At 41.7% G+C, this 22,201-nt stretch overlaps 1 protein-coding gene across 1 annotated transcript; it reads left to right on the plus strand.

Annotated features, from left to right (window-relative positions):
* Positions 1–1,040: 1,040 nt before the first annotated feature.
* LOC139011480 (adhesion G protein-coupled receptor E3-like) lies at positions 1,041–16,281 on the plus strand. Its single transcript, XM_070417007.1, has 6 exons — positions 1,041–1,091; positions 11,950–12,141; positions 12,417–12,652; positions 15,040–15,106; positions 15,506–15,586; positions 16,258–16,281. Exons 1-6 carry the CDS (start codon positions 1,041–1,043, stop codon positions 16,279–16,281), a joined length of 651 nt encoding a protein of 216 aa, XP_070273108.1.
* Positions 16,282–22,201: the final 5,920 nt, after the last annotated feature.

Genomic DNA, 22,201 nt, shown 5'->3' on the forward strand with positions numbered 1-22,201 from the left:
AGTCCTTCGGTTGATCTCTTACTGTCCCCCCTCCTGCCCCCCAACCCTACCCGGCCTTCCCACTGTAGTTTGACAGTTTGTTCAAGGAAGCTCTGCCTCTGTATCTATTTTTGTTCATAAGTTTATAATGGTCTTTATCATCTATAAATGAGTGTGATCATGTGGTATTTTTCCTTTACTAACTGGTTTATTTCACTTAGCATAATGCTCTCCAGTTCCATCCATGCTGTTGCAAATGGTAAGAGTTCCTTCTTTTTTACAGCAGCATAGTATTCCATTGTGTAGATGTACCACAGTTTTCTAGTCCATTCATCTGCTGATGGGCACTTAGGCTGTTCCCAGATCTTAGCTATGGTGAATTGTGCTGTTATGAACATAGAAGACATATATCCTTTCTGATTGGTGTTTTTGGTTTCTTGAGATATATTCCTAGAAGTGGGATCACAGGGTCAAATGGGAGTTCCATTTTTAGTTTTTTGAGGAAACTCCATACTGTCTTCCATAGTGGCTGCACGAGTCTGCATTCCCACCAGCAGTGCACAAGTGTTCCCTTTACTCCACATCCTCTCCAGCACTTGTCTGATTTTTCTAGTCCTTCATTCTGGCCCAAGTTGAACTCTGCACCATGCTTATATGTAGTATAACCATAACTAATACAAGACAATAACCATAATAGTCACAGAAAAGACATTACACATATAAAATCACAAGGACTTGCCCCTGGCAGATAGTAAGCATCCAGCCTTCCCCATCAGGATGCTTCAGCAACAAGGGGCAGAATAACAGACTAAAAGTGGTTCTACAATAAGGGTTCATTGTCATATAAAAGAAGTCTGAATCTTTCCCTGAATTTCGTCAGAAAACTTCCCTTAAGTTCCCTTAAGTAGGAGGTTTCAGGGAAACTTCAGCAGCTTCAAAGAAGCCATCAGGAACCCAGCCTTGTTCTCTTTTTTCTCCACATTGCTGAAATATCTACAATGCTTCCCTTCATGGTTGCAAAATTAATGTTACACTTCTAACTATAACCATCATGTTCACACATGTCAATATCCAAAGGGAAAAAAGAACTGTCCTCTACATATGGCCTAAAGGTAAGGTCAAATACTATGTGATGACTTGACATCTGGTGAAACTGGGGAGTCTCCCATGTCCCAACTAAAAATCCTCTCCCACCCAGCTGGTTTGGCTCAGTGGATAGAGTGTTGGCCTGTGGACTGAAGGGTCCCGGGTTTGATTATGGTCAAGGGCTCAATCCCCAGTAGGGGGCATTCAGGAGGCAGCAGATCAATGATTCTCTCTCATCATTGATGTTTCTATCTCTCTCTCCCTCTCCCTCTCTGAAATCAATAAAAATATCTTTTTAAAAAACAATCCCCTCCCCACACACCTTCCACAGATCACCTTCCTTATCTAGGTGACCAGTGCAGTTCCTGCTCATCCTTAAGGAGCAGATTTCAGTTCCCTGACAGCCCATGGGGGAGGGTGGGGAGGTGGGAAAGAGACTTGCTCCAGTGGGGCTTTGGTGCTCACTGAGTCTGCTCCCTGAGTGTGTCCCTTATGGATCTGAGGAGTTGTAATCTGGATGGTCCCACTCTGACCACTGGGTACACTGGCTCTTGGATCTCTAAGGAGGTGCTAATTTAGCCTCTGCCTGAGGCTACCCAGCAGGAGCTATGGAGAGATCTGCAGATTCCTCTTCTTTGTTCGGGGTTTGGAGGTGCCCAGATGAAGCCTAGCTGTGAAGCAATGCAAGCTGCTGTGGGGCCTTGGGCCTTCTTTTGGAAGTTCTGGGTCTCTCTGACCCAGCTGCAGTTTGTTAGGTAATTTTCAGATTGCAAAGGGCCAGACTTTTCATATGCAAAAGCGTCTGCGCACAGCTTGGGTGGGGCGGGGTCTCAGGGGATCAACAGGGTGGAGCAAACAGCTATGGCTGCTCCTCAGTCCTACCCTAAGAGGCCCCGCTTCTCAGTGTCCCGGTAATCGCTGCAAGTACCTCTGAGAGAAAGCCGCCCTAGAGTTCCAACCGATGCCAAACAGTCCAGTTCCTCCTGTATGAGTCTGGGTCCCAAGAGACTTGCCCAGAACTGGAGTTCAGAGCAGCCGGGAGCTTGTGACTCCCTCCCAATTGAAAAAGACAACCGCATCCTCAGTTGCCAGCCCTTTCCATGTGGGCCTCTGTACCTCAGCACTTTACTTCCATACCGCACCTCCTCTGAGTCTCAGTGTGCTTTTCTCTTTCCTTCTAGTTGCAGAATTTCCACTCAGCCAGCCTTCCTGTGGTTCTGGATGATGTCCATTTTGTCTGTTAGTTGTATTTTTGAAGTGGTTGTGTGAGGAAGCAATTTCCGGTGTTTACCTATGCCGCCATCTTGGTTTCTCTCCTATTTTAATTTTTAGATTCAGTTGTTGATAGATATCTATTTATTACCATTTTATTTTTCATATTTTAGATCCTCCCCTTCTTCTCAAAGTAAACCCTTTAACATTTCATGTAATACCGGTTTGGTGGTGATACACTACTTTAGTTTTTTCTTGTCTGGGAAGCTCTTTATCTCTCCAGTTCTAAATTACAGCTTTGAGTAATTTTTCATTTTGGTTTGAGAGATTTTAGGAAAGTTGAAGCATGAGGCAAGAAAGGCCAGTTGTATGGAAAAGCTCCTGGAAATGGCTTGGATTGGTTGGCAAATTGGGTGGGGCAGGGTCTCAGGGAATCACCAGGGCAGGTGAAGAGTGTGAACCACGTTGATTGAGACTCAGATATGGTGCTGGCCTGCCTGTCTGTGTGGGTGTGTGTGTGTCTCAGAAAAGGAACAATGGCTAATGCCAGCACTTCTGTTTGGGAGAAAGCTGTCCCTGCAGCTCTTGCCCTGATGCCAGGAAATTCAGTTCCTCCCTGTATCTCTCTGGTTTCTTTCAAGCTGCTGCCCCAGAACTGTAGCTCAGAGGGAGTGAATCCAAGTAAGGCTGTGCATGGGCTCTTTAGAAGGAATGCCTGAAAATTCTGGAACTTCTGCCTTATGCAGCCAAAATTCCGATTAGTTTCATAGCCAGAAGTTATGAGGACTTCTATTCATGGCTCTGGAACCCTGGTCTGGGAGGGTCCTCAGCTGGGGCCTCTGCAGCCAAGATATACCTCCCATTTTTAAACCATCACTGGTGGGTGTGGGACCAGCCCATTCCATGTCTCTGCCATCCCTACCAGTCTCAATGTGGATTCTTCTTTAAATCCCTAGATGCTGGACTTCCATTCAGCCTGATTTCAGGCAGTTCTGAATCATGATTGTTCTGTAGTTTAGTTGTACTTTTGATGTGGTTGTGAGAGGGATTCAAGTACCACATTTACTTTCACTGCCATTTTGACTGGAAGCCCAGTAGAGCTTTCACTTAAGTTATTGTGTTTTTCAGGTCTAAAAAGTTCCATTTTGATCTTCAATATATCACCTGTTTCTTTGTCAAGGTTTTATAGATATATAATTTTTTTTTGCTGAGATTTTCTATTTTTTCATTTGTTTCAAAAAGTTTGTTTGCTATTTCTCGTTGAAACATTTTTTTTATGATGGCTGCTTTAAAATACTTGTCAAATAATTCTAATTTGTGTCATCTAAAGTTGATATGTCCCGGGTTCTTGGTATCATAATGATTTTTTAAAGTTGTATACTGGATATTTAAGGTATTATGTTTTAAATCCATGGATTTTAATAAAATCTTGTTTTGGAAGGCTACTCTGACATCATGGCAAGGGGGAAAAGGGCTGTCTTCTTGTTGCTGGAACTGAGGGTGAAATCCAGATTCCCCACCTGGGTCCACTAACACTCCAGTGGGGGAGGGATACCTTGTTAGTGCTGGGTGGAGTTAGAAGCTCTCCCTCACAGTCTTTATGACACCACCCTTTCTTAGGGTTATAAGGAGGCCTTGTAAAATGCTCCCCTCATGGCCTCTACTGACATAACTGAGAGGAGCTCCTTACTATTGGGTGTGATGAAAGTCCCAATTGCTTCTTTGCTACAAGCCCATTGGGGAGCGGGGAGTTTTTCATTACGGGTGGGTTAGGGTAGAGCTCTGGACTTCCCACCTGACCTTTGCTGATGAAGATAAGGGTTTGGCCACTTGTTCTCTGTGGTGTTTGGTTGAGTAGGGCAGTGACTATTGAAATACTATTTTATATTTTGCTAAACTTCCCCTTTCTTCTTTGGCGAGGGGAGGAAGATACAATCTAGCTGCCCCTTCCAGACTGAAATCTGATTACTAATGGACTGGCCTAGCTCAGAGCTGTCCCATGGAAAAGAACCCATAACTATGTTGCCAGGGAGGACAGACACTGAAGATGCCAGCAGTCAAAGACTTGAATGCTGTGCACTAGGTCCAGGATAACTGGTCCACCCTGTTCATGGCAGAGTTTTAGATCACCATGGACAGGAGTATCTTTGAACACCAGTCTCGCTTGATGATGTCTCATGTCTGTGCTAACATTAATAGTAAACTGAGCAAATATCCTTCCCATTACAACTGTAATAATAATAAAATTGAGAGTACTGTCACCATAAACTTTTATTTCGGCCCAGTTTTTCAATTATTTACTGTATGAGTTTTGCTTTAGTCTTGCCTAGGATATTATCCTTCATTTTTCTAAAGTTTTAACAAATATAAACTATCATTGAATGTAAACTTTAATTGACAAATAAAAAAAGAAAAAAGAGAAAAAAGATGAAAAGTAATAGTGTTACCATAGGCAGCTAGATATTAATAAAGGAAAGGAGCAAAGAGAATCAGACATTATTATTATTATTATTATTATTATTTTATATATATATATATTTAAATTATTTACTGCGTAAAGTATTACAAAGAGTATTTCATATGTCTCCTTTTTTCCCCCACCCTTGACAATCCCCCGGCCTCCCCTACCCCCCAGTGTCTTATGTCCATTGGTTATGCTTATATGAATGCATACAAGTCCTTCGGTTGATCTCCTACCGCCCCTACCCCCCAACCCCCGCCCCTCAACCCTCGCCAGCTTTCCCGCTGTAGTTTGACAGTCTGTTTGAGGCAGCTCTGCCTCTGTATCTATTTTTGTTCATAAGTTTATAATGGTCTTTATTATCCATAAATGAGTGAGATCATGTATTTTTCCTTCATTGACTGGCTTATTTCACTTAGCATAATGCTCTCCATTTCCACCCATGTTGTTGCAAATGCTAAGAATTCCTTCTTTTTTACAGCTGTATAGTATCCATCGTGTAGATGTACCACAGTTTTCTAATCCATTCATTTACTGATGAGCACTTAGGCTGTTTCCAGATCTTAGCTACGGTTAATTGTGCTGCTATGAACGTAGGGGTGCATATATCCTTTCTCATTGGTGTTTCTGTTTTCTTGGGATATATTTCTAGAAGTGGGATCACGGGGTCAAATGGGAGTTCCACTTTTAGTTTTTTGAGGAAACTCCATACTGTCTTCCATAGTGGCTGCACAAGTCTGCATTCCCACCAGCAGTGCACGAGTGTTCGTTTTTCTCCACATCCTCTCCAGCACTTGTCGTTTGTGGATTTGTTGATGATAGCCATTCTGACAGGTGTGACATGGTACCTTGTTGTCATCTCTCAGATGATTAGTGACTTTGAGCATGTTTTCATATGTCTCTAGGTTTTCTGAAAGTCCTCTTTTGAAAGGTGTCTATTTAGGTCCTATGCCCATTTTTTTATTGGATTGTTTATCTTCCTTTTTTTAAGTTGTATGAGTTCCCTATAAATGTTGGAGATTAAACCCTTATTGGTGATAATATTGGCAAATATGTTCTCCCATGCAGTGGGCTTTCTTGTTGTTTTGTTGATGGTTTCTCTTACTGTGCAGAAGCTTTTTATTTTGATATAGTCCCATTTGTTCATTTTCTCGTTAGTTTCCAATGCCCTAGGAGCTGTATCAGTGAAGAAATTGCTTTGGCAGATGTCTGAGATTTTGTTGCCTTTGGATTCTTCTAGTATTTTTATGGTTTCCCGTTGTACATTTAAGTCCTTTATTTATTTTTGTGTATGGTGTAAGTTAGTGGTCTAGTTTCATTATCTTGCATGTATCTGTCCAATTCTCCCAACACCATTTATTGAAGAGACTATCTTGACTCCATTGTATGTTCTTGCCTCCTTTGTCCAATATTAATTGAGCATATTGGTTCGGGCCAATTTCTGGGCTCTCTATTCTATTCCATTGATCTATATGTCTGTTCTTGTGCCAGTACCAGGCAGTTTTGAGAACAGTGGCTTTGTAATACAGCTTGATATCTGGTATTGAGATCCCACCTACTTTGTTCTTTCTCAGGATTGCTGCAGCTATTCAGGGTCTTTTTTTATTCCAGATGAATTTTGGGAGAGTTCGTTCTAGGTCTGTGAAATATGCCGTTGGTATTTTAATGGCAAGTGCGTTGAATTTATAGATTGCTTTGGGTAGTATGGACAGTTTAATGATGTTGATTCTACCAATCCAAGAACATGGTATGTTCTTCCATCTGTTTATGTCTTCCTCTATCTCTTTTTTCAACGTCCTGTAGTTTTCTGAGTAGAGGTCTTTAACCTCTTTAGTTAAGTTTATTCCTAGGTAGTTTAATTTTTTTGGTGCGATGGTAAATGGGATTGTTTTTTAGTCTCTCTTTCTGTAAGTTCACTATTGGTGTATAGAAATGCCACAGATTTCTTGGCATTAATTTTGTATCCTGTTACATTGTCGAATTAATTTATTAAGTCTAATAGTTTTTTATGGAGTCTTTATGTTTTTTTTATGTATAACATCATGTCATCTGCAAATAAGGACAGTTTTACTTTTACTTTTCCAATTTGGATTTCTTTTATGTCTTCTTCTTGTCTAATTGCAATGGCTAATACTTCCAGTTTTTGTCGAACAGGAGTGGTGAGATCGCATCCCTGTCTTGTTCCTGTTCTAAGGAGAAATGGTGTTAGTTTTTGTCCATTGAGTATGATGTTGGCTGTGGCTTTGTTATATATGGCTTTTATTATGTTGAGGTATGGTCCTTCTATTCCCACATTGCTGACAGTTTTTATCAAAAATGGGTGCTGTATTTTGTCAAAAGCTTTTTCTGCATCAATTGATAGGACTATGTGGTTTTTTTCTTTCAATTAGTTTATGTGATATATCACATTTATTGATTGGTAGATATTGTACCATCCTTGCATCTCTGGGATAAATCCTATTTGGTCATGGTGCATGATCTTTCTGATGTACTGCTGGGTCGGATTTGCTAAGATTTTGTTGAGAATTTTGGCATCTATGTTCATGAGGAATATTGGCCTGTAATTCTCTTTCATTGTGTTGTCTTTCCCTGGTTTTGGTATTAGGGTGATGCTGGCTTCATAGAATGAGCTTGGTAGTATTCCTTCCTCGTGAAGTTTTTGTAGTAGTCTGAGGAGGATAGGTTTTAGTTCTTCATTGAATGTTTGGTAAAACTCCCCTGTGAAGCCGTCTGGCCCTGGGCTTTTGTTTGCTGGAAGCTTTTTAATGACTGCTTCAATGTCTTCCATAGTTATTGGCCTATTGAGATTTCCAGATTCTTCCTGATTGAGTTTTGGAATATTGTATTTTTCTAGGCATATGTCCATTTCCTCCAGGTTGTCTAGTTTGTTGGAGTACAGTTGTCCATAGTATTCTTTACCTATCATTTGTATTTCTGTGGCATCTGTTGTTATTTCATGTCTATCATTTCTGATTTTGTTTATTTGGGCCTCTCTCTTTGCTTCTTGGTGAGCCTGGCTAGAGGTTCATCAATCTTGTTTATCCTTTCAGAGAACCAGCTCTTGGTTTCATTGATTTTCTGTATTGTTTTTTGGGTCTCTATGTCATTTATTTCTGCTCTAATCTTTATTATCTCCTCCCTTCTGCTCACTCTGGAGTTTTCTTTTTGCTCTCTTTCTAATTCTTTGAGATGTAGAGTTAGATGATTTACTACCATTTTTTCTTGTTTTTTGAGATAGGCCTGTAGAGCTATAAACTTCCCTCTCAGGACTGCTTTCATTGTGTCCCATAGGTTTTGGATTGTTGTGTTTTCATTGTCATTAGTGTCCAGGATGTTTTTAATTTCTTCTTTGATCTCATTGGTAACCCAATCAATATTTAATAACATGCTATTCAGCTTCCTAGTGTTTGAGTATTTGGGGTTGTTTTTATTGTATTTTATTTCTAATATTATTCCATTGTGGTCTGAGAAGATGCTTGGTATGATTTCAATCTTCTTGAAATTGGGGAGACTTTGTTTGTGACCCAATAAGTGGTCTATTTTTGAAAATGTCCCATGAGCACTTGAGAAGAACATATATTCAGTGGCTTTAGGGTGAAATTTTCTGAAGATGTCAAATAGGTCCATCTGATCTAGTGAGTCATTTAGGATTGCTGTTTCTTTGCCGATTTTTTTGTCTATAGGATTTATCCAGTGATGTCAGTGGTGTATTAAAGTCGCCTACTATGATTGTATTGTTGTCGAACTCTCCCTTGATATCTTCCAGGAGACTTTTTATGTATTTGGGTGCTCCTGCTTTGGGTGTATATATGTTTATCAGGGTTATATCCTCTTGTTTTATTGATCCCTTTAGTGTTATTAAGTGGCCTACCTTATCTCTTGTTATGGCCTTCACTTTGAGGTCTATTTTGTCTGATATAAGTATTGCTACTCCACCTTTTCTTTTCCTTTCCATTTGCCTGAAAGATATTTTTCCATTCCTTCACTTTCAGTCTGAGTGAGACACTTATTCTGAGGTGGTTCTCTTATAGACAGCAAAGATATGGTTCATGTTTTTTTATCCATTCAGCCACTCGATGTCTTTTGATTGGAGCATTTAGTCAATTTACATTTAAAGTTATTATTGAAAGGTCTTTGTTTGTAGCCATTTCTATTTTTTGTGGCTGTTTTCTTTCTGAGCTTTTTATTTCTTCTTTTTATACCAGTCCCTTTAGCATTTCTTGCATTGCTGGCTTGGTGGTGATAAACTCCCTTAGCCTTTTTTTGTCTGTGAAGCTTCTTATTTCCCCTTCAATTTTCAATAATAGCCTTGTTGGATAGAGTATTCTTGGATTCAGTCCTTTGCTTTGCATCACTTTGTAAATTTCCATCCATTCTTTTCTGGCCTGAAATGTTTCTGTTGAGAAATCATTTGCTAATCTAATGGCACATCCCTTGTATGTAACTTTCCATCTCTCTCTTGCAGCCTGTAAGATTCTCTCTTTGCCCTAAACATTTGCCATGGTAATTATGATGTGTCTTGGTGTGGGTCTTTTCGGGTTCACCTTGTTTGGGACTCTCTGTGCTTGTGTGACTTTTTTCTTCTGCACCTCCAGGAAGTTTTCTGATATTATTTCTTCAAATATGTTTTCTAAGTCTTGTTCCTCTTTCTGTTTTTCTGGCACCCCTATTATTCATATGTTGTTTCATTTCATGTTGTCCCATAGCTCCTTTTGGCTCTCCTCCTGTCTTTTAATTTTTTTTCTGCAATTGCAGTTCAGTTTGGGTGTGTTTTGCTTCCCTGTCTTCTAATTCACTAATTCAGTCCTCCGCTTCTCCTAGTCTACTGTTGAAACTTTCAATGGTGTTTTTTATTGCAGCTATATCACTCTTCATTTCTTCTTGGTTCTTACATAAGTTATTGATTTTTTTTTCATCCATTTTTTTTTTTATTCTTACATAAGTTGTTGATTTTTTTTCATCTGTTTCTTCTTGATTCTTGTATAAGTTGTTGATTTTTTCCTCCATCCAGTTTATGCATTCTAGGACCCTTAATCTGAATTCTTTTTCTGTCATGCTGCATGCCTTTGTTTCACTTAGCTCCTTTCTGGTGAGTCCTCCTTTTCTTTCATTTGGGGGTTTCTTTGTCTACCCATGGTTGTTCTCACCGACATATCTAGATGGTGAGTCCTTCAGGGGCTGCTCCTTGGTTGGCAGTGGCTCCTCGGGCTGTTGTTGCTCCTCAGGCGGTTGTGGTAGCAGCTGCTCCTCAGTTGGCATCAGCTCCTCTGATGGGTGCTGTTCACAGATGTGGTGGCTCCTCTGGCTAGTCAGGGGAGGCTTCACACAGCTGCTGTTCCTCAGACAGAGGGTGTGCTGTTCACGAGGCTGCTGTTTCTTGGATGGGGGTGGGCTACACACGCAGCTGCTACTCCTTGAACTGGGGCCGACTTCTCACGTGGCTGCTGTTCCTTGAATGGGTGCTCACTGCACGCTGCTGTTGTTCCTCTGATGTGGGGGGCTGGTTGTGGGGCTACTGCTCCTTGGACTTGGACAGGTTGATTGCAAGTCTGCTGCTCCTCAGACGGGGGTGGGCTGCACGCGTGGCTGCTCCTCCTCAGACGGGGACGTGTCACTCACCTGGCTTCTGCTCATCATACAGGTGCAGGCTGTTGTGGCTCTGGTCCTCGGACGGGTGAGTGCTGCGTAGGGCTGCCACTCCTCGGATGTGTGTGTTCTGCTTGTGTGGCTGCTGCTCCTCGGACCAGGGTGGGCTGCTGCTGCTCCTCGATTAGGGACAGGCCACTTGCAGAACTGCTACTCCTCAGATGGGGGTGGGCTGCTCACACAACTGCTGTTCCTCGGATTGGGCAGGCTGCTCGTGTGGCTGCTGCTGCTTGGACGAGGGCAAGATGCTTGCGCAGCTGCTGCTCCTCAGACTAGTGCAGGGTGCGGGCTGTGCGCAGCTGCTGCTCCTTGGATGGGGTCCAGCTGCACAGGGCTGCCGCTCCTCAGATGTAGGTAGACTGCTCGTGCAGCTGCTGCTCCTCAGACAGGTCGGACTGCTCGTGTGGTTGCTGCTCCTCAGACAGGGAAGCAGGCCACTCACACAGCAGCTGCTCCTTGGACAGGGGCAGACCACATGAGGCTGCTGCTCTAAGGTCCAAGACAGGCTGCTCATGGGGCTGAACTCCCTGGACAAGAGCGCGCCGCTCATGTGTCTGCTGCTCACATGGTTGAAAAAATACTGTGAAAAGAAGTAGGAAATAAAGGAACAAACAAAAAAAAGTAGAACAAAGAAAAAAGCAAAAAAAAAAAAAAAAAAAAAGCACCAAACAAAAAAAGGGGGGGGGGGGGGACAAAAAAAAAGAAAAAAATGTTAACAAAATAATAATAAAAAATGAAAAATTGAAATGTCATTCCTTTGGCTGGCTTAAGATCCCAGTTTTCTGGAATGTCTGTGATTTTTTTGTTGTTGTTCTAAAAATATTTTATTTTTATACTGATTTCAGAGAGGAAAGGAGAGGGAAATAGAAGCCTCAGTGATGAGGGAGAATCATCAATCATTTGCCTCCTGCACACCTCCCTACTGAGGATCGAGCCCACAACTTGGACATGTTCCCTGACCAGGAATCAAACCCATATCTCCTGGTTCATGGGTCAACACTCAACCACTGAGCCACACCAGCTGGGAAAATTTTTTTCTTCAGTGACATTCTTTTTTTGTTGTTGTTAATCCTCACCTGAAGCTATTTTTCCATTTTAAGAGAGAGTGGAAGGGAGAGAGTGAGACAGAGAGAGAAAAAGAAACATTGATGTGAGAGAGACATATTGACTGGCTGCCTTTGCACACCGACCAGGGGTAGGGATCAAGCCTGCAACAAGATATGTGCCCTTGACCAGAATAGAATCTGGGACCCTTCAGTCCACAGGCCAACACTCTTTCCACTGAGCCAAACTGACTAGGGCAAAAATATTTTAAAATGAATAAACCCCTTGAGTTCCAGGACTTGATCTTGAGTAAGGTCTCTCTATCCCCCAATTCTCCCAGGGTCTGAATTAATCCATTTAGAACCCCATAAAACTCTAAGATTACCCACAAACATCACACATTTAGGTGGCTCCTCCATTCCTGATTTTGTTACACCAAAAAATAAAACTAAATATGGTGGAAGAGTCATTAACCCAGCCCAGGAAAGTATAACTGACATCTCCTCTTTGCTGAGTTCCAGGTTTCCACCCTGACTGTGATCACTTACGTGGGGCTGAGCCTCTCTCTGCTGTGCCTCCTCCTGGCGGCCCTCACCTTCCTGGTGTGCAAAGCCATCCAGAACACCAGCACCTCACTCGACCTGCATCTCTCGCTCTGCCTCTTCCTGGCCCACCTGCTCTTCCCCATGGCCATCGACAAAACTGAGCCTGAGGTACTGACACTGTCCCAAAGGACATCTGTCCTCCCTGTGGGATGTGGAGTTCATGGCGACATACTGCATTTAACATCTTAATATAATGGCCTTGTGTTTTAGGAATGTTAGAGGGGTGAGTAGCCAATTTCACAATGACTGACCCAACTAGAAGACACCCCCTTTTTTGACATTTCCTTCATATATATCAAAATTCCCCCAAAAAAGTATAGGAGAGGTCCTGGGTCCACACTTCACCTTGACAATCCCACCTGGTGACTCTCACTCCTCCCCAGGTGCTGTGCGCCATCATCGCAGGTGCCTTACACTATCTCTACCTGGCCTCCTTCACCTGGATGCTACTGGAGGGCCTGCACCTCTTCCTCACTGCACGCAACCTGACGGTGGTCAACTACTCCACCTTGAGCAAGTTCATGAAGAAGTTGATGCTCCATGTGGGCTACAGTGTCCCAGCTGTGATTGTGGTTATTTCCGCAGATTTCAGGCCTAGCCTTTATGGAACACCTGCCCGGTAAATTAAAGTTCCCACTGTCCTCATCTTCTCCACATGACCATGGTCAGCAGAGAACCAATGTAACACTTTAATTTCACTAGAATATGATGGGTATTGAAAAACAGTAGTAAAATACACCTTCCTGGTTCCATGATTGTATTCCTTGAAGTGACTGTTTTTAAGAACTTAAAACTCATTGTTTCAAAAGTTTATTATATAGTATGTTAATAATTATATGTTTATATAATATTAATTGTGCATTATATTCATTACCTATACTTTATAATAATGAAACATTAACAATCATAAATTAATACATGGTTAAAATAAATAAGCTGGTTTTTATCTTTTAGATTTAATTATTTTAAATATTAATTATAATTATATTAAAGACTATGTTACATTAAAAACTATTGTACATAATTTTAATCCTATATTATATATCAGTAAATGTATATTAATATGATACTCATTGCATTAATTGAGGGGACTGTTTTTAATATTCTAGGAAGCAAAGTGGAAATGAAGGGATGGCATTGGTTGGTAAAACCTACTTCTTTTCTTAATTAAAACAAAAATGAGGAAGAGAAAAAATGGGGAGGGAGGATTATTTAGATGATGAAATTGTGATGACCAGAGCTAAGATTTAGAAATCACTTTGGACATGAAATCTATATTCCCAATATTTTTCATGCATCAGTTCAAGTCCTACTCCCAACAACCTGCTGAGGTAGAATGGTATTATATGAGTTTTGCAAGTGAGGAAATTGAGGTACAGAGATTTCTGACATGGTCCAAATCACACAGATGGTTGGTGGCAGAACTGGGATCAAATACAGACCATCCGGCATTTACAACATACTCCTGTGTTGACATAATTAATGTTCACCAACATCGGAGTAGCCCTGGTCAGATGGCCTTCCTATAAAGCTTGCATAAAAGTCAGCAAACTGTAAAGGGCTGCAACTGTGCGGACCATGTACTCTCTGTTGCAATGACTCACCTCTGTCCTTGTAGCACAAGAGCTGCCACAGACAATATGCAAGAGAATGAGTGCAATTTGGTTCCCGTAAAGCACATTTACAAAATCAGGTGGTGACCCCGTTTGACCCACAGGCTGCAGTTTACCAGCATTGTCTTAGTAGTGTTGGCTTTGAGTCTTCTGGTGGGTCCAGCTAATTTCATGGTACTCACACTTCCCAACTCATTCACAAGTATCTCACATGGGGTCATTTCCAGTACTATCATTTCTATCAGTGTGGCCTTGATGTACTATGTTTCCTTAAGCATTAGATGCCAACCTGTGGTCACTTGAGTCTCAGTGTTGTCATGAGGAATAAATTATGTAATGCACATGAGCCCTACCTTAGTATTATTATCAGGTTATTGTCATCATCTTTTTTTACTATCATCTTGCATGTCCCCAATTTTTTCACCTTCTATACGCCTGCTCATCCATTCATATCTCAGAATAAACACAATCAGTTCCCTCAGGGAACCCTTCCCAACTACCTGAATCTCCTATACCACTAACTAGGCAAGCTGTCTACTATGTGTTCTCATAGCTCCTCACACTTGACCATAAAACTCATCATCTTGATTGTTTCTATTGTCTAACTCAGGGGTCCTCAAACTACAGTCCGCGGACCACATGCAAATACAAATATTGTATTTGTTCCTGTTTTGTTTTTTTACTTCAAAATAAGATATGTGCAATGTGCATAGGAATTTGTTCATAGTTTTTTTTATACTATAGTCTGGCCCTCCAATGGTCTGTGGGACAGTGAACTGGCCCCCTGTTTAAAAAGTTTGAGGACCCCTGGTATAATGAGTGACCTTCCCTGAGGACTGAGACCAGACTACCTCCATTGCAGTTGGGTCTTCAGGTCAAGCAGAGGTCCTGATACAGAGGAGACACATTATTTGTCCAATAAACCATAACTTAATTTACTTATTGATGTTTTTCTTTTCATTTAAAAGTGTATATTTTCTTCTGCCAGCATACCTGACAGAGATTTTAAAATAAATTTATCTTTTCAAAAACATTATTATGGCATGATTGATTTATACAATGTTATACATAGTTAAGGTATGTAACCTGATGAGTTTGAACTTAAGTATAGAACCAGAATGAGCACCACCATCAAAGGCTTACACAAATTTTCAGTTATGAAAGAGTAATAAGATAAGATCTATTAGAGTATAGGGAATAATTAACAATATTGTATTGTATACTTAAAATTCAGTAAGAGGATAGATCTAAGCTTAAAGGTTCTTATCAAAAAGAAAGAAACAATATTAGCAATGGGAGGAAGAAGAAACTATGGGTGGTGAAGGATATGTCTACCAAGTCTTTATCCACAAAGGCAAATAGATTCTTCGGTCTCTTTCCATCTCTCTTTTAGATGCTGGCTCAGCACACAAAAGGGATTTATATGGACCTTCCTTGGCCCCGTCTGCACCATCTTCTCTGTGAGTAAAGGATGACATGAGAGCATGCTTCCTGCCCAGCTGAGGGTCTATCAAAGAGCAGGTGTATAAGGAGCATTACAGGCAGGATGAGAAATCCTTAAAGTTTGCACAGGACTGAGGAGGCTTACAAGAGGCAAAATTTCTCTTTTAAAACCAGAATAAAGGGATTTCCTCTCACTTTCAGTGCTAAAATGTGGAGATTGCCATGAAAACTGGGACAAGTTGATCACCCCAGTTACAGGACAAGCATAAGCCTGTGTTACTAGATGTTTGGTCCCTTTTTCTATGACTGCTATGAAATATGAACATGTCTTACTTGCTGAGTTAGGTGTTGGATGAGCCAGGAGGAAGGGGTACACATGTGGAATATATTCAATATGCCTTGTGGGGTTTCCACAGATTAACTTGGCTTTTGTTCTGGATTCTGAAAACCAAGCTCTCCTCACTCAACAGGGATATGTCCACCCTCCAGAACAGGAGGTGAGAGGGGTCAGAGGTGCACACCGCCCCATACAAAGCATGGTCCAGGAGCAATACCCTATGGTTCCAAGCTCCTGGTGTCCTTTCACGGGGATTCTGAGGGGTCAGGAGAGAGGTGCAGCCACCCTCTCTGGAAACCGGCTCAGTTAGTGTGGTTTGCTGCTGAAACCCAAGTCAAAAATATTTTAATTTATTTCTCCACAACTCCAGCATGAAATTATCTCAGCTACAGAGAAAATTGACTTTGTTCTACTAAACATTAATTACTTCCATTGTCCAAAGAATGTTTACATCTTTATAGAACACTTAGGAAATCACATAACTGTTCCCAGAACCCAGCATGCACATTCATGCCCACACCTTTGTGGATGCTCTGCCCTCTCCACTCCTACACCTGATAAAATCAGGTACTTTATCCACATATCATACCTTACAAAAGGCTAGGGATGCCCTTTGCTTTCCTAAACTTTGCACAGAATGTATGGTCTCTATTCTGGCCAAACCATGCTTGGGGTCAATTCATGGAAAGTGAGAAGATAGGAACACTACTGGATGGGACCCGGGCAGAGGTACCTCACAGGTAACAAAAGTAAGCATTGGTTTTAGTCTTTCCATGAGGCTGTCAAGTCTGTGAAAACAGAAATTTTGTCTTTGTTATTTCTGTTGCCCAGGATTCAGCACAGAGTCCTCAGTAATCTCAGTTGATTGAATTAGGGACACTCATGATACGTCATGATCTTTTTGAAATCCACATTTGGGAATGTCACTACCCCCCTCAGTCCAAGTCAAATTGCCTTCCTGAACCCCAAATAGCATTATTTTAGGGAATCATTAAGAGTGAAGATCAAAGTTGATCACAACTCAATCATATGCATCCATGGAGTGGGAATCAGAATGACCTTAACTCTGTTGTTCTGGGGGCCCCCTGGGCCTCTCTTCTCCTCCTACCAAGGATGCTGACATTTAAAGCGATGGCTCACTTCATCATCTTGGGCTGCACGTGGTGTCTGGGAATCCTGCAGGTGGGTCCAGCTGCTCACGCCATGGCTTATCTGTTCACCATCATCAACAGCCTGCAGGGCGTCTTCATCTTCCTGGTGTACTGTCTCCTCAGCCAGCAGGTACCACTGTCCACCTCCCACCCAGGACTCTTTCCATTCACACTCCTCTCAGTGAGCTGACTCAGAGCATGCTTTGTCTCTGCAGGTCCGGGAGCAATACAGGAAATGCTGGAAAGGAGTTAGGAAAACCAAAGTTGACTCTGAGAAGTACACACTCTCCAGCATAGCCATGTCAGATGCCCCTAAACACATGGTAAGATCATGTATTGCTCCCAGAGCACTTCACCAAATGATCCTATTGAGCTTTCAGGCCTATCACTAGACAACTCAGGTATATAGCAGGAAATGCTACTTTCACTCACTGTGTTTCTACGCTCATCCAGACCCTTGCACTTGACTACCTTCTAATACTCCACACATGTGGTTATTATTTATTTGCTTATCTTCTTTGTGGAAATATCTAGTCAAATCCTTTGTCAATATTTTATTGAGTCATTTGTCTTTCATTGGTAAGTTGTAAGAATGCTATATATGTCTGCATACAAGTCCCTTGCCAAATACATGATTCTCAATTATTATCTCCCATTTGACTTTTAGTCTCTTGATAGTGTCCATTGACACACAAAAATTGTACATTTAATGAAGTCAAATTTATCTATTTTTTAATTCACTTATACTTTGAGCATCATATCTAAAAGAAAATTGCTTAACACAAGGTCAAAAAGATTTACACATATGTTTTCTTTCAGGACTTTTATAGGTTTAGTTATTACATTTAGGCATATGATTTATTTTGAATTTTTTAAATGGTGTGAGGTTTTTTAATATGATGTTAGGTGCATATTCTTTTACATGTGGACATTCAGTTTTCCCATCATCATTTATTGAAAAGATTATTTTTTCCTCCAATGAATTGCCTTGACATCTTGTCAAAATTAATTCACCAAAATATAAGCGTTTGCTTCTGGACCCTTGATTCTCTTCCATCATCTATCTTGATTACCGTAGTTTTGGAGCAAGTTTGAAATTGGTAAATTGACTCTACAGATTTGTTCTTGTTTTTTTTAAGATTGTTTCAGCTAGTCTGTGACCCTTGAAATCACACATGAATTTTAAAAAGAGCTTGTCAATTACTGGAAAATATTTAACTGAGATATTAGTAAGGCTTGTGTTGAATTTGTAGATCAATTTGGCAGGGGGGTGGGGGGGACAGATTGCCATCCTAACTATATTGAGCCTTCTGATTCATGAACATGAGTTGTTTTTCCATTTTTTCAGGGTGTTTTTTTTTTTTTACTTCTTTTGACAATGTCTTATAATTTTCAGTGTACAAGTGTTACACTTTTTAACACAGTACCATTTATATACTTTCCCTTTTAGGAAGAATTATAATGAACAGCTAACGTAGAAGATCTTGACTCCTGGAAAATAAGAAAAATTATGAACTGTCATTCTTTGGGCAAAAAGTCTAGAAAATACTTTTTTGTGTTGTTTCAAGTAATTCTTCATGGACCATTGTGAGAGAGAGTATACAGAAAATGTTTGACATTCAGCTGCTGGAGATTTTGGGTTTTCTGGTCCCACAGCATGCTCAGCTCACTCCCAGAATATTCACAAAACTGACCCAATGCCTCAGTTGCCTTGGAGTAAGCCCTCTGTTTCAACCACTTTTCTACAAAGATGTTCTTCAAGTTGAAGATATTTAGTAAGGAAAACTCAAATGGCTTTCTTAAAATAGCATACAAGAGGAAAGTAATGTTCAAATACCTGCAAATAGGGTAAACAACGAATTCCAGTTTCCCAAGGCTTTCCTGTTTTTAATGCTAAAAGTCCTGCATCCCAAGAAGCACTTCAGCTACAGGAACTAGGGCAATTAGTCTCCCAACCTACATGTCTCAATTTCCTCACTCTTTATTTCTAAAGACTTACCAATTTATTCACTCAAAAATTATATTTTTATTAGTCACCGTGTGCTGCATTCAGATCACAACAGATCTGATTCCTAATTACAGAGCTTAAATGAAAAAAAAGTTTCCTCAGTTAGAGTAAAATCAGAACTCTATGATTAGAATATCTACGACTTTGCATTTTATAATGTAGTTTGTGGTAAACGGTGTATATTGCTACTGCACGTTTTGTAACATGTATTTATGCAAACCATATCATTTCATCCTCAGAATGTGATCTAGGCAAGATCTAAATCTAGAGCAGTTACACCTTAAAGAAATTCCCTGTGGGCCCCTCTTTCCCAAATCTGTATCAATTGAACAACAAAGAAAATGACTGTAAATGATTACAACTTATTAAATAAAAATCCATGAGTTTATAGTGATACCTAAAATATCAACCGATAAATAAATAAATCATGATTTTTTTTTCAATATCCCATAGGGCCACTAAAAGCATAGAGCATTTAACCAACCAATTTGCCTAGAATCTTCGAAGTTATTATCATTTTAAACATGCAATATACAGATGAGGTATTATACAAATGTACACTTGAAACCTATATAATTGTATTAATTAATGTCACCCCAACAAATTTAATTTTTAAAAGTAGCCAGAGGCTGATCTAGATTAAAAGAGACAAAAGCAATATAAAATCAAATTCAATGTCAATTTTGGTGAGACTCTGGTTCAGATATCTACACTAATAAAAGACAAAGATGCTAATTGACAGTACCTTCACTACGATCATCAGCCAATCAGAAGAGTATGCAAATTAACACAACAAAGATGGCCATTAAATTTGCATACTGCAGCCAGATCCCGCTGCACTGCCCTGTGCAGCGGAAGCACGATCCCCAGCCGCCGCCTGCCCCAGCTCGGGATCTGGGCCTGCCGTCTGCGGCCCAGCGTTGGTGGGGGGAGGCTGGCGGCAGCGAGATCCCAAACCACTGCCTGCCCCAGTGCGGGATCCGGGCCTGCTATGTGTGGCCCAGGGTGGGCGGCAGCACGATCCTGAGCCACCACCCACCAAGCTCAGGATCGGGGCCTGCCGTGTGTGGGGCAGGGAGGGCGGCCACGTGATCCTGACTGCTGCCTGTCCCAGCGCAGGATCCGGGCCTGCCGTGTGCGACCAGGGGAGAAGGGGCAGGAACCACGGGATCGGGCATGCCATCTTCCACCAGGGGAGCAGGCCTAAGCCAGCAGGTGGTTATCTCCTGAAGGGTCCCAGACTGTGAGAGGGCATAGGTTGGGCTGAGAGACACCCCCCCCTCCAAAAGTGCACAAATTTTTGTACACCAGGCTTCTAGTATTGTTATAAATGATATTTTGGAGGCCATTGAAATAATTTTAATATGTATTAGACATTAGAAATTATTAAATTGTTGTTAATTTTCTTGCATATAATAATAGTATTGTGGTTATATGAGAATATTATTTAAATGTTCCAATATTTGTTGAAGAATTATTAAAAGTGTCATGATGTCACCCAATGAGTGTAAATGTTTTAGCAAGAAAATATACACATGTACATAAATTGAGAAAACTTTTAATGTGGCAATATTTTGATAATCGTTTAATCTAGATCAGTGGTTCACAACCTTCCTAATGCTGCGACCCTTTAATACAGTTCCTCATGTTGTGGTGACCCCCAATTTCATTGTTACAAATTGAACATAATTAAAGCATAGTGATTAAACACAAAAACAATATGTAATTATATATGTGTTTTCCAATGATCTTCAGCAACCCCTGTGAAAGGGTCATTCGACCCCCAAAGGGGTTGAGACCCACTGGTCTAGATGGAGAAAATATGAGTGTTTATTGTATCACTAGAGGCACAGTGCATGAAATTCATGCACTGGGGGGTGGGGGGCGTGTCCCTCAGCCCAGCCTGCACCCTCTCCAATCTGGGACCCCTCAAGGGATGTCCGACTGCCTATTTAGGCCTGGTCCCTGTGGGCCTAAAAGGGCAGTTGGACATCCCTCTCACAATCTGGGACTGCTGACTCCCAACTGCTCGCTTTCCTGCCTGCCTGATGGCCCCTAATTGCTTCTGCCTGCCAGACTGATCACCCCCTAAACATGCCCCTGCCAGCCTAACTTCTCCCCTGCCGGCCCAATTGCCCCCAACTGCCCTCCCCTACTGGCCCAATCACCCCAAACTTCCCTCCCCTGCAGGCTTGGTCACCCCCAACTGCCCTCCCCTGTTTCCTAGAAACACCATCCGAAGGATGTAAAGTTCCAGTACAGTGACAAACTTGTCCATGTGTTCTAAAACAGTATGGCCCATATCCTGATGACGATGCAATATTTGAGCCCATAGAAGCAAAAACCAAAAGAACTATTTATGTAACGAATATTTTCCATGAAATTTTTACTGTCAGAATCTTCATTTGTCGTTAATTTTTTAAATATGCTGGGTATTCTGGAAAATGTATATCATTTGGACAGACTTTACCTGTGCTACAACATTGAGTAAACTTCCCATCGGATGGTTTTTCATCAGAGAAATTTAGTGATAGGCAAAATTGACATCTAATAGTCATTCCACCACAACTATGTTTGATAATTGCATCCTCATGTACTCCATTTTCCCTGACAAGGCAATTCCTACCAGTATTGGTAGTAGTTGCTGATGACTGTTCTTTAGACATATTCTGTTGTTGCCACCGCCTTCTTTCAACTTCAAAGGCACGTTGGTCTTTAGACATTTTCTGTCGATGACACCGGCTTTTTTCAGCTTCAGAACTACGCTTTTCCAATAGTAGCTTTTCAAATACATTCTGTTGCAGGCACCACCTTTTTCAACATCGGATCACGTTGGTCTTCAGACATTTTCTGTTGATAACTCTGGCTTCTATCAGCTGAAGAACTACGTTGTATCAACAGTTGCTCTTTAGACATAGTCCCACCTCCCTGCTGTCACAGTCTGAGATGCAGGTGAATGAGAGTCCTGGCTGTCAGGCTGCTGAGGACTGTCAGACCAATGGCTGATTCTGGCTCATTCTGTGGGGTTGGGACTTCCTCCTCCCTGCTGTCAGAGTCTCCACAGCAGTGATGATGAAGCAAGCATTCCGCCCGGCCGCTCCGGACCCAGCCTGCCCAGAGGCCCTCCGCGGCCGGGCCGGAACGCTTGCCTTGGCCCTCTGCGTCCAGGCAGGAATGCTTGCCTTGGCCCTCCGCAGCCAAGCCAGAAGTCTCTGTGCCCGCTACCCAGAGGCCCTCCACAGCCGGGGTGGAACGCTTGCCTTGTCACTGCAGCAACGAAGCAAGCATTCCACCAGGCCACTCACGCTGCCCGCTCTCAGTGGCCACCTCCCTGGGACTGGGGGACTCTAGGGGGCTGAGAGAACTAGGCACTGCCATCTTGTGGCTATGGGCACAGCCATCTTGTGACAGAGTGAGGGTCAATTTGCAGATTCCCTCTTTATTAGATAAGATTGTTCCAAATTCTCTCTATGTTTACAAATGGTTTAAAAATAGATGTAGCCCTAACTGGTTTGGCTCAGTGCGTAGAGCGTCGGCCTGCGGACTCAAGGGTCCCAGGTTCAATTCCAGTCAATGGCATGTACCTTGGTTGCGGGCACACACCCAGTACGGAGTG

This window comes from Myotis yumanensis, unplaced genomic scaffold (assembly GCF_028538775.1).
Source record: "Myotis yumanensis isolate MYYU_CA2020_CCGP unplaced genomic scaffold, mMyoYum1.0.hap1 SCAF_5, whole genome shotgun sequence".
NCBI lineage: Eukaryota > Metazoa > Chordata > Mammalia > Chiroptera > Vespertilionidae > Myotis > Myotis yumanensis.

Coding starts and splice junctions, on each gene's coding strand:
- LOC139011480 (XM_070417007.1), top strand. CDS start 1,041: ATGTCAATATCCAAAGGGAAAAAAGAACTGTCCTCTACATATGGCCTA. Junction 12,653..15,039: donor CTTTATGGAACACCTGCCCG/GTAAATTAAAGT, acceptor TCTCTCTTTTAG/ATGCTGGCTCAGCACACAAA. Junction 15,587..16,257: donor TCCACCCTCCAGAACAGGAG/GTGAGAGGGGTC, acceptor TCTGTTGCCCAG/GATTCAGCACAGAGTCCTCA.